Below are 12,855 nucleotides of genomic sequence, written 5' to 3'. Positions count from 1 at the left end.
AGCTGTAGCCACCGGCCTACGCCAGAGCCACAGCAACGCAGGATTCGAGCCGCATCTGCAACCTACACCACAGTCCACGGCAACGCCGGATCGTTAACCCACTGATCGAGGCCAGGGACCGAACCCGCAACCTCATGGTTCCTAGTCGGATTCGTTAACCACTGCGCCATGACGGGAACTCCTATTTCCTTATTATTAATAATATTCTCATCGACACTTCGTATGGTCAATTTTTTTTTAAATTTTAGCCATCCTAATGGGTTACAAAGATTTTCTCCTTTCTTCCAAATGTTTTATGGTTTTTAGCTTTTCAATTTGGGTTATAATCCACTTCAAGGTCCCCAGGCTAGGGGTCGAATCGGAGCTACAGCTGCTGGCCTACACCACAGCCACAGCAACGCCAGATTCGAGCCAGTGTCTGTGACCTACACCACAGCTCATGGCCTCGCCAGATCCTGAACCCACTGAGCGGGGCCAGGGATTGAACCCGCATCTTCAGGGATACCAGTCAGGTTCATTACCGCTGAGCCATGACAGGAACTCCTACTTCAAGTTAATTTTTGTGTATAATATGAAGTAAAGGTTGAGGCTTTCCCTCCTACCCCCACATACATGTCCTGTTCTAGAACCATCTGTTAAAAAGACTATCATTTTGGCATTCCTGCTGTGGTGTAATGGTTAAGAATTGACTGCGGCAGCTCAGGTTGGTGGGAGGTGCAGGTTTGATTCCTGGCCCAGCATGGTGGGCTAAAGGATCCGGCATTGTGGCAGCTACAGCTTGGAGTCAATCTCTAGCCTAGGAATTTCCATATGTCATGGGTTTGGCCATTAAAAAAAAAAATTCTGGAGTTCCCGTCGTGGCACAGTGGTTAACGAATCCGACTAGGAACCATGAGGTTGCAGGTTCGGTCCCTGCCCTTGCTCAGTGGGTTAACGATCTGGCGTTGTCGGGGACTGTGGTGTAGGTTGCAGATGCGGCTCGGATCCTGCGTTGCTGTGGCTCTGGCGTAGGCCGGTGGCTGCAGCTTCGATTAGACCCCTAGCCTGGGAACCTCCATATGCCGTGGGAGCGGCCCAAGAAATAGCAACAACAACAACAACAACAACAACAAGACAAAAAGACAAAAAGACAAAATTCTGCACTGAATTATCTTGGCACTTTAGTGAAAAACCAACGGACTACATACAGAACTATTTTAAGGAGTTCCCGTCGTGGCTCAGTGGTTAATGAACCCGACTAGTACCCATGAGGATGCGGGTTCAATCCCTGGCCTTGCTCAGTGGGTTAAGGATCTGGCGTTGCTGTGAACCGTGGTGTAGGTCACAGGCATGGCTCGGATCTGGCGTCGCTGTGGCTCCGGCGTAGGCCGGTGGCTACAGCTCCAATTAGACTCCTAGCCTGGGAACCTCCATGTGCTGCAGGTGTGGCCCTAAAAAGACCAAAGGAGGGGGGGGGGGGGCTGGGGAGATAGGTCATTTTTTTCTGAGACCACCTATCAAAGTTGTCCCTCTTCTGTGAGTTCGCAAAGTGAGAAGCGTTTTTAAGTTCTGACTACCTTTCCCTAAGGCAACATATATTTTCCCCTGAAATCGTTAAGCAGATTGCTGTCTCTAAAACAGCATTTCTAGGACTTCATTCGAGATCCATGTAGTCGTCTATCACTGTCCTTTTTCCTCCTCATTTACTACTTTAGATAAACGTGCATTCATTCTAAAGATCCATTTCTCCCAAAGCCAGTGTACTGCAGCTAAGGGAGGAAGTCTTAAGTGTATCGCACAATGAAAAAAGCACAGGTAATGAAAAAAATAAACCAGGACACCTGCAGCAGCAGGGCACAAGCTGACATGGCCTACCGAATTACTCACACCCTATTAAGAGAGAAATAGTTAGGTTTATGAAAATGTATCTAAAATCCTCAGGGAAGGCTAAATATAAGAAAAACCAACTAGATGGTAAAGCAGAGCCCACAGACAAGTTGGGGATGAAAAGAATTGGTATTCGGATCATCATCAGAACAGAGAATAGTACCTTAGCTGACTGTGGTGTTGAGAAATTTAGCCAAGCAGGAACAAAGTCATGCTGCGCCATTTAGGTCCAGTGTCTCTTTTCAATAAGGTGAGGCATCCAACCTCATGGCCAGGATCTGAAAATAAAACTTAAATCACTTATTCTTGCAAGAACCTGATATCAATGTGTACAGGAGCCTGGGATTGCGTTAAGGTCCCCCCTTTATAGACTTGACTTTGAGCCTTTCTAGAATGCTCCTCAGACACCATACCTCAGAGAAGTTCTAGTCTGTGTATATATGACCATGAAAAACATAAAATAGAAGAGTCAGACATATATCTGGAAGGTTTTATGACAGAAGATAATGAATTCTTCTATTATAGCAGAAGAACCTTAAGAATAAACAACTACTGGAGTTCCCACTGTGGTGCAACGGGATCAGCAGAACCATGGGAGCACAGGGACACAGGTTTGATCCCTGGCCCAGCACAGTGGGTTAAGGATCTGGCCTTGTCACAGGTGCAGCTTTGGTTGCACCTGTGGCCCGGATCCGACCCCTGGACCAGGAACTCCACATGCCCGAAGGGCGGCCAAAAAAGAATAAACAACTACTTAAAAATAGAGATACTTATGAAAACACATTTATCTGCTTCAGGTACTCCAGAACTTCAAGCAAAAGCAGTAGCAAAAGGTCTTCCTAGAGTCCCCTTGTGGCTTAGTGGTTAACAAATCCGACGAGGAACCATGAGGTTGCAGATTCGATCCCTGGCCTTGCTCAGTGGGTTAGGGATCTGGCGTTGCCCTGAGCTGTAGTGTAGGTCACAGACATGGCTCGGATCACGAGTTGCTGTGGCATAGGCCGGCGGCTACAGCTCCGATGCGACCCCTAGCCTGGGAACCTCCATATGACACGGGAGCGGCCCTAGAAAAGGCAAAAAGACCAAAAAAAAAAAAAAAAAAAATCTTCCTAGAGAAGGAGGCTACAACCCCTTAAGGCTTTTTCTATTTAGTTCACATTAATTTCTTCAAATATCAACTAGTATCAGTTTTCCTGGGAGATTCGTTAGTGTCTCCAAACGATTCCACCGACAGTCTCCAGAATGCATCAGAAAGCAGTCGCTATTTCCCACAATACACATAAAGTCATCTTTCAAAGTTAGACACAGGAGAATACTTACCCCAGAGTGTAACCTCTGTGGTCCTGTTTCCTGAACTTGAATCGGCCAGCTGGATTTCCACGAGGTTCTCTTGTTGAAAGGGGGACTTGAGTGGGCTGGCCAGCAGCACGCCTTGTGACGAAGCACAAAGAAGCAGGCTCTGTGTGGATCAATTTCTCCGTCCCCTCAATTGCTCATCTTAAACTATCTACTTCCTGACACGTTTCCAAAAGGGGGAAGGGGAAAGGGGAAGGGGGAGGGGAACATAAAAAGTATTTGTTACATTTAAAAAATGGGGGGAAGGGAAAAGAGCTGGATCGCTGTTCACCTCATTCAACTTCCTTGAGGGACGGCGCTATGATGTTGCCTCAATAGACAATGCATGGACATTTGTACAGTGAGGGCACACGCTGTTCACAGCAAGGTCATAGCTTAGGTAGATTTAGTGACAGATCAAAAATGGAGCATTGAAGAGCTATAAAAGATCTTCTGAGTAGTCAATTCCAGTAGCAAAACATCTGCATTACAAAGCCCTCAATTTATAAATCTCATTATTCTTACACAGCTGCTAAAAATAGTGTGCAGGTATGTATTTATATTTGTCTTATCCTTCAAAATCTAAAGATAAGAAAACTTGCTCAAAAAAAAAAAATTTCAAACAGGAACTTGATATGCTTTTCTCTCTGAAGAACAGCAGCTTTTCAAGGCAAATTTCTTGGTATAAAGCTCCCAAATGTATCTTCTATTTCTTTGGTCTTCACTATTTATAAATTCACAGAAAAATTAAACAAGTAGAAAGACAGGACTCAGGTCAAGGAGAAAGTTCCAAAGTGAGGTTTTCTTCTCTTGAGTTTTCTCTACGTCACTTGCTCTGCCCTTTCCTGGAGTCTAAACGGAGTTAACGGAAGGTAGTGAGAATCTTCTGCTTCAGTAGGTAAGTCACTTTGGATCCATTTCCACTGTTATTCAATCATGTAAAAGGCCACAGGAATCTATCACTATAAGTGAAAAAACAAAATAACAGATCACAAGAGGCAAAAGTATTATATGTAATAGCTAAAATGAAACATGGTCAAACAATTAAGCAAATAAAAAGTGTAGCAGTCAAGAACTCTTAAGTTCAATTTAGACATTAATTTAATGTCTCACCACCTATAGTCACAAGATTGGCTATAATTTTTTTTTTTTTTGCCGTCCCTGCAACATGTGGAAGTTCCCAGGTCAGGGATCGAACCCTTGCCAAAGCAGCGACCTGGGTCACTGCGGTGACAACACCAGATCCTTAACATGCTGCGCCACAAGACAACTTCTGGCTATGATTTTTAAAAAAAGGATTTTAGAAAAATCAGCTGAAGAAATTATACCTTTAAAATTTTATTTATTTATTTATTTTGGCTGCACCTACAGCACATTCAAGTTCCCAAAGAGGGACTGAATCCGTGCTACAGGTGTGACCCACACCACAGCTGTGGCAATGATGGTTCTGTAACCCACTGCACTGGCTGGGGATTGAACCCGGGCCTCTGCAGCAACCCAAGCTGCTGTAGAGACAATGCTGGATCCTTGAACTGTTGTGCCGCAGTGGGAACTCCAAAAATGTACTTTTTAATATAACCATTCCTCTAGTTAGCTATCAAAGGTAATTTGGAAATGCAAATTAGAGCCTGTTTGGTTTTTATTTTTCTCTCATACATGGACAGCTTGCCGTAAGTGGTCCAACAGTCCTAACTTGCTAGTTTATTACTACTGTCATCAACCACCTAATTACTAAGTATTAACTACAGCCAGATGCTTAAAAACAAGGCATCTATCATAGCATTCTTCATGTATTCACTTATTTTTAAGATACCTACTTATCAATTAAGAGACCTAAGCTCTTATGCTCTGACTCAGGATATGCAGTTAAGAGATGACACAAATATTTCTTTGGCAGATTCCCAACTTTCTCCCAAGGGCTAGCAGGTTGTGTGTGTTTTTTTTTGTTTTGTTTTGTTTTTTGTCGTTTTTAGGGCTGCAGCCACAGCATATGGAGGTTCCCACTCTTGGGGTCTAATCGGAGCTACAGTCGCTGGCCTACGCCAGAGCTCACGGCAATATTGGATCCTTAACCCACTGAACAAGGCCAGGGATCGAACCTGAAACCTCATGGTTCCTAGTCAGGTTTGTTAACCACTGAGCCATGATGGGAACTCCCAGAAAGTTTTTTGATATAAGAGAATGCTTGCAGGAGTTCCCATCGTGGCTCAGTGGTTAACGACTCCAACTAGGAGGTTTGATCCCTGGCCTTGATCAGTGGGTTAAAGGATCTGGCGATGCTGTGGCTGTGGCATAGGCTCGTGGCTACGGCGTCGATTAGACCCCTAGCCTGGGAACCTCCATGTGCCGTGGGTTCGGCCATAGAAAAGGCAAAAGCCAAAAAGCCAAAAAAAAAAAAAAGGACAGAGACACAATGCTTGTATCTGTGGGCAGTTCTGGTCTATACTGGTAAATTTTAGTTTACAGAATATTTCCCCTATAATCAAATTGCAACATTTCACATTTAAGAAATACTAAATTCAGAAAAGGAAATACCTCTGTGGGGAACCAAAGGGAAAGGAATCAAAAAGAGATTCTAGGGGCTGCAACTGTATCTGTTACACATTAAGTTGCGTGATAGGTATATGACTATTCACTTGTTCTCTTTATACACTTATAATAATAGCATACATATTCCTTTAGCGCACATGGAGTAGTTTTTAAAAAATGACCTTATACTAGTAAAAAAGAAATCTCAATTAGCTCCAAAGAATAAAATAGTCTGTGTTCTCTAACCATATTATATTAGAATCAGGCAACAACTTCCCCTTGAGTTCCTGCTCTCCCTTCTCTTCTTGAAGAAATCTGGTCCAAAGCCATTAGGTGGGGTCAGGCTAGGTAAAGGCAGCAAAGGGGGAGCTCCAGAGGCAATAGCAGGATGCTGGGGCATTACTAGGATGTCCACACAGGGGGGAGGGAGAGCAAAACGTGTGCACGGCCCCAGCCAGGGGCAGGATGTCAGCGCTCCTGAGGCCCCGAAAGCTGAGTGTCCCAGCACGAGGGCAGCTGGGGCAGAGTGTGGGAGCCTGAAGGGGAATGAGGAGGACGTCCTGGCCTGGAGACAAGGCCAAACAGATGGAGGGCTTCCCAACAGCAGGGTGCCTGACACAAACATTACAGCTTTGATGTGGTTAAGAAAGAATACTGCAAGGGAGGAGGTGATAAATGGAGGTTGGTTACATACTGGGATTTGATCAAAAAGTAAAAAATACACAGGAAAAATGGGAGTCGTTTCTTCTGTGAGAGAAATGAGATAAAGAAAATTTCAAAATACTTAAACAGAATGATAAAAACACTATGAATACATTTCCAATATAACAATTAGAGCAATACTTAATGAATAAAAAATAAGCTTTAAGATCAACTTACAAAAAACAACCAAGACTAAAACCAAACTGATCTAATAAGTATTTTTATCACAATGAGAAAAGAGAAAGAAAGCAAACCTAAAGAAACAGAAGAGAAGGAAAAAAAAAAGATGAGAAAAGAGAAAGAAAGCAAACCTAAAGAAACAGAAGAGAAGGAAAAAAAAAAAAGAGAGAGATGATTAAAAAAAAAATTTTTTTTGGGGGGGGGGTCTTTTTAGGGCCGTACCTGCGGCAAATGGAAGTTCCCAGGCCAGGGGTCAAATCAGAGCTGTAGCTGCCAGCCTCACCACAGCCACAGCCACGCCAGCAACACCAGATCCGAGCCAAGTCCTTAACCCACTGAGTGAGGCCAGACATGAACCCGAGTCCTCATGGATACTAGTCGGGTTTGTTACTGCTTTTAAAAATGATAATTCTTTTGAAAAAGATTAGTAAAGAAACAAACTCTGGGAGTGCCTGTTGTGGTGCAGTGGGTTAAGAAGCCAATTAGTATCCATGAGGATGCGGGTTCAATCCTTGGCCTCACTCAATGGGTTAAGGATCTGGCATTGCTGCAAGCGGCTGTGTAGGTTGCGGATGCGGCTCAGATGCTGTGCTGCAGAGGCGAAGGCTAGCAGTTGTAAGGCCCTAAAAAAAAAAAAAAAAAAAAAAAAGCAGCAGCAGCTTGGGTGGCTACAGAGGACAGAGACACAGGTTTAATTCTCAGCCCCGCACAGGGGTGTAAAGGATCTGGGGTTGCTGCAGCTGCGGCTCAGATTCAATCAATCCCTGGCCCAGGAACTTCAATGTACTGCAGGTACAGCCATTTAAAAAACAAACAAACAAAACCAAAAAACCCTCCAGAAAAACTGCTTGGGGAAAAAAATAAATGAAGACAGCACAGTAAACACAAGAGATTAAGAAACAGTATAAACAAAACAGTATTATGAGGAGAGTTCCATCTGTGGCACAGTGGGTTAATGATCCGGCTTGTCTGTATGGGAGATCGAACCCACAACTCCACAGCAACTTGAGCCACTGCAGTTGGATTCTTAACTCACTGCACCACAGCAGGACTCCTAAATTGCATTCTTAAAACAGACCACCTAGGAGTTCCCACTGTGGCCAAAAGGATCAGCAGTGTTTCTGCAGCACCAAGACACAGGTTTGATCTCCAGCCGGCACAGTGGCCCAGTAACTCCATATGCCTCATGGAAGCCAAAAAAGGGGAAAAAAACAAAAGTCTACCTACATCTACATATGTTCCTGAAATACAATCCAGGATGTAATGCCCTAAACTCATAAAAAGCAAAACAAAAAAACCCAAAACAAACAAACAAACCCCCACAAAAAACAAATTTCAGGAGTTCCTACTATGGCGCAAAAGGACTGGCAGCATCTCCACAGCACCAGGACATGAGTTCGATCCCGGGCTAGCACAGTGGGTTAAAGGATCCAGTGTTGCCAGAGCAGCAGCACTGGTTGCAACTGTGGCTTGGACCTGATTCCTGGTCTAGGAACTTCATGTGCCTCGGGGTGGCCAAAAAATCCAAACAAATAAAACTTCATTCAATTCAAATAATTTCTCCCTATCAGGTTTTGACATGGCATTTCAATACTTTCAAAAGTATTACTATTGGACTTCTCTTGTAGTGCAGCAGATTAAGAATCCGGCTTTGCCACTGCACTGGCTTAGGCTACTGCTGTGGCAAGGGTTCAATCCCTGGCAGGGAAATATTTAAATGCTGCAGGCATAGCCAAATAAGGGGGGGGGGAGCATAACAATAAGCACACCTTCAACCATGAAATGAAATTTCCCCTATTTTTTTTTTTAATTTTTAATTTGTCTTTTTAGGGCCACCCTTGTGGCATACGGAAGTTCCCAGGCTAGAGGTCAAATCAGAGCTGCAGCTACCAGTCCATGCCACAGCTCACAGCAATGCAGGATTCTTAACCTACTGATCAGGGCCAATGGTTGAACCCACATCCTCATGGATATTAGTAGGGTTTCTTATCACTGAGCCATGATGGGAACTCTTTATCTATACTATACACAATAATTCAAAAGTTACCTCTGTAATACTACTAAGGTTCGGCCCTGATTATTTTTTAATAAACTATGGAAAAATTCTAAAATATGCAGTGTATAATTTTGAGCCAATCTTGTTTAATTTTGGCTCCATAAACAAAGTGCCTCTAAATACAAGAGTAATAGACATAATAATTTGATAGAGCCTTCTTTGATAAGGACTTTGGGACATATCTCCTAGAAACTAGTAAGTTTATTTATTTATTTATTTTTAAAATTTTCTGTCTTTCTGCTATTCCTTGGGCCACTCCCGCAGCACATGGAAGTTTCCAGGCTAGGGGTCCAATCGGAGCTGTAGCCACTGGCCTACGCCAGAGCCACAGCAACGAGGAATCCGAGCCTCGTCTGCAACCTACACCACAGCTCACGGCAACGCCGGATCGTTAACCCACTGAGCAAGGGCAGGGACCGAACCCGCAACCTCATGGTTCCTAGTCAGATTGGTTAACCACTGCGCCACGACGGGAACTCCGAAACTAATAAGTTTAAAGTTTAATGACTGTACAACTATCATCTCATAGGTTAGGTAGTTTTCAATCTGGGTATATGACAGAATTTTAAAAAGAATATAACCTAGTTAGCTAATAGATAATTCCGATGATGATGTTTCATGATTTTTGGTAAATAACCCTAAAACAATCAAAGAACTGAGTGGTACTGACTTAACAAACCATATATAACATTTTTAGAATTTATAGTCATAAAAATGAAAAACAGGAATTGACCTGATATTGTGCTGTTTTCACTTTGTTAACATATTCCTATGGCACTGAGCACCTATAATTTATTTATTTATTTTGTTGTTGTTGTTGTTGCTATTTCTTGGGCCGCTCCCATGGCATATGGAGGTTCCCAGGCTAGGGGTTGAATCGGAGCTGTAGCCACCAGCCTACGCCAGAGCCACAGCAACGCGGGATCCTTAACCCACTGAGCAAGGCCAGGGACCGAACCCTCAACCTCATGGTTCCTAGTCGGATTCGTTAACCACTGCGCCACGACGGGAACTCCAGCACCTATAATTTATTTGTAACTGTCTTCCATTGAACCAAGACACAAAGAGCACTGTCTAGTAGTTCTAGTAGATATTCAATATATATTTGCTGAATGAGTGTATAAATGTATGAAGGAACTGCTAATTAACAGGTAGTACATCTTCAACAAGGTAATACCTTATTACTTTCCAATGAGGTCACCATTTAACACCACCATCAGCAGGGAATTTTTGCTTTTGTCTTCTTGTTTGGATGCTCCACTCCATTCCCAGGCCAGGGATCAGGTCTGAGCTACAGTTGCAACCTACGCAGCTGTAGCAATGTGAGATCCTCTAACCCACTGTGTTGGGCAGGGGATGGAACCTGCGTCCTAGTGCGGAGATGCCTTCAATCTTGTTGCACCACAGAGGAAACTCTAGCAGCAGTTATTTTTACAGTTCCATCTGCTCCAAACTCTCATAAAACTAGGTATGGCCAAATTAAGTTATTCTTTGTTTTGCTCGTGGTTATAAAATGACCTACTGCAGTCTTTACATCATTTAACCTATTTATGATCCATTTTTTTGTGTGTTGGAAATACCTATTTTACCACTTTACCATTCTTTTGGTGGCTGATCTTTCTCTTATTTGAAGTAAGAGAATACACTAGGTCCCAATCCTCTGATTACAGGTGCTGCAAACACCTTATCCACCTTCATGGGTTGTCTTTCAATGAACCTAAGTTCTTTAAATATAGTCAAAGCTGTTGATCACTCCTTCATAATGTGTATTTTTTAATCTCCTCCAAGATTCAAAAATTACCTTCTTAGTTTTTTAGTTTTGTCTTTCACACTTAAGATATCAATCACAGGAACTGACTTTTATCTGGTATGAGGCCCAGGTCCAATTTCAAATTTTTTACCATGCGAGTAACTAACTGCTCAGAAACCGTTCTTTCTCCACTGCTTTATAAAGTCAGCTCAGGTATAAACTGTTTCTGTGTGTGTATGATAAGTCTCTTTCCAGGCTTCTGTTACACTTGTCTATTTGTCTCCTCCTACCCTACAGCCATGTGTGTCTTAACTATTATGGCTTCATATATACAGCAAGTCCCCTCCACAAACACGTACCTTATTGAAGGCCTTGGCTGTCTTGGCACTCTGCTCTTTCATATAAAATTTAAAACAAGTATGTCAAATTGGGGATAGGAGGCTGTTCTGACACTGCTTGGAATACCACTCAATCAATGGACATCAATAGGGAAGAACCGACATGTTAATGATAAATCTTCTAAACCACAGGCATAGTCAACATCTTACTTAGGTATTATTTAATATCCTCAAATAAAGTTTAAAAACTTTCTCCCTGGAGTTCCCATCACGGCTCAGAGGAAACGAACTTGACCAGCATCCATGAGGACACAGGTTCGATCCTTGGCGTCACTCAGTGGGTTAAGGATCTGGCATTGCCGTGAGCTGTGGTATAGGTTGTAGATGTGGCTCGGATCTGGTGTTGCTGTGGCTGTGGCGGAGGCCAGCAGCTACAGCTCCAATTCCACCCCTAGTCTGGGGATCTCCATATGCCACGGGTACAGCCCTAAAAAGACCGGGGGGGGGGGGGGGAACTCCCTAAAGGGCTTATGCATCTTTTTTGTAAATTCCTGGATACTTTATATTTTTTATGCTGTTGTGTTATTTTTTAAAAATAACACTATTTACTACTGGTATAAATTACACCAAGTGATTTGGCTAAACTCTTAGGAATTCTAATTTGAAGAGCCCACAAATAATGACCAAAAGAACCCCCCTTTCGGTGCATGCGCAGGGGTGGGGGCAGTGGCACGTCCACGGCATGTGGAAGTTCCTGGGCCAGTGACTGAACTCATGCCACAACAGCGACCTGAGCCACTGAATGATAATGTCAGATCCTTAACCTACGGCACCACCAGGAAACTCAAAACTCTTTTCGAACATGGTAACTTTTCAGTGGCTATCCGACATCTAAATGGAGCTGTTAGGTAGGCAGCCAGATAAGAATCCAAGTTCATGGCAGAGGTATACTGGAAATAAACATTTCAATTACACCCATGAATCTAGATGAGATCATCAAAGAAGTGAATGCAGACAGAGAAGACATCTGGTGCATTTAAAAACTGGGAACAAGGAAGAAAACCAAGTGTGGGCCTCAGAGGCCAAGCAGAGACGTGTTTCATGAAAGGAGGAACGACCTGCTCTATCAAAGGACATTAAATGAAAGCCTGAGAACTGACCACTGGATTTAGCGACATGGAAATGAGCAATACTGTGTTGAATAGGGACAGTGGTGAAAGCCTGATTCGGGTAGATTTACAGGGAGGAACTGTAGACTGCAAGTACAGAAAACTCTTTAGAGGAGTGTTGCTGCAGAAACAGAGTAACAGCTAGAAGGAGCTGTGTGGTCAAGGAAACAACTGTTTCTGGTACCATGATGGGAATGATCCAGTAAAGAAGAAAAGCCTGATGCAGCTGATGATGCAGAAAACTGCTGAGACAATGTCCTTAAGTAGGTGAAGACGAGAAGGATTTGATGCACTAGCAGAGATCAGCCTTTGGTAGGTTTGCACACCATTTGTGGTGACAGTTGGGAAGGCAGAGTACCTGAGTACTACTGCAGTGAGAGCTCAGAACATCTATTCTGATTGTTTCTTATCTTCTCAATAAAGTAGAAAGTCTTCCGCTAAGCGTGAGGATGGGCAGGTGAGGAAAGGGAGAGAGTCACAGGTTTGAGAAGAGTTAGGGTACAAAATGGGAGCTGCAGAGTGAATGAACTAAGGAGACAGTTTCCCAGCACAGTAAGGGTCCATACTTGCAAGTTATCATGAATTCAAAGTGAGACTAAGAATTCCCATTATGGTGCAGCGGAAACGAATCTGACTAGGAATGATGAGGTTATGGGTTAGATCCCTGGCTTCGCTCATTGGGTTAAGGATCCGGCGTTGCCATGAGCTGTGGTGTAGACTGGCAGCTGTAGCTCCGATTCAACCCCCCTAACCTGGGAACCTCCATATGCCTCGGGTGCAGCCCGGAAAAGACAAAAAAAAAAAAAAAAAGTGAGACTAGTCCAGAGTCCTGTAGTTGACCTGCACCCAATTCCCAAAACTTAATCTCAGTCAAATCCAACTTTTGCTTATACTATTTGTCACCCACAGTGCTGACTGTGGTTGAAGGAC

At 43.4% G+C, this 12,855-nt stretch overlaps 1 protein-coding gene across 3 annotated transcripts in view; it reads right to left on the bottom strand.

The window, feature by feature from the left end:
- Nucleotides 1-12,855, bottom strand: part of GPBP1L1 (GC-rich promoter binding protein 1 like 1) — a 52,995-nt gene that overhangs the window by 28,196 nt on the left and 11,944 nt on the right. For all 3 annotated transcript variants that reach the window (XM_047789220.1, XM_047789219.1, XM_047789218.1), the window contains exons 2-3: nt 3,187-4,163; nt 2,030-2,144 (exon numbers count right to left, since the gene is read on the bottom strand). In XM_047789220.1, the coding sequence (XP_047645176.1) occupies nt 2,030-2,089 (60 nt within the window). In that variant the 5' untranslated portion in view covers nt 2,090-2,144; nt 3,187-4,163. The remainder of the gene's footprint in view (nt 1-2,029; nt 2,145-3,186; nt 4,164-12,855) is intronic.

This window comes from Phacochoerus africanus, chromosome 8 (genome assembly GCF_016906955.1).
Source record: "Phacochoerus africanus isolate WHEZ1 chromosome 8, ROS_Pafr_v1, whole genome shotgun sequence".
Classification (NCBI taxonomy): Eukaryota; Metazoa; Chordata; class Mammalia; order Artiodactyla; family Suidae; genus Phacochoerus; species Phacochoerus africanus.
The sequence above is the reverse complement of the archived record's forward strand: the minus strand, read 5'-3'. Positions and strand labels throughout refer to the sequence as shown.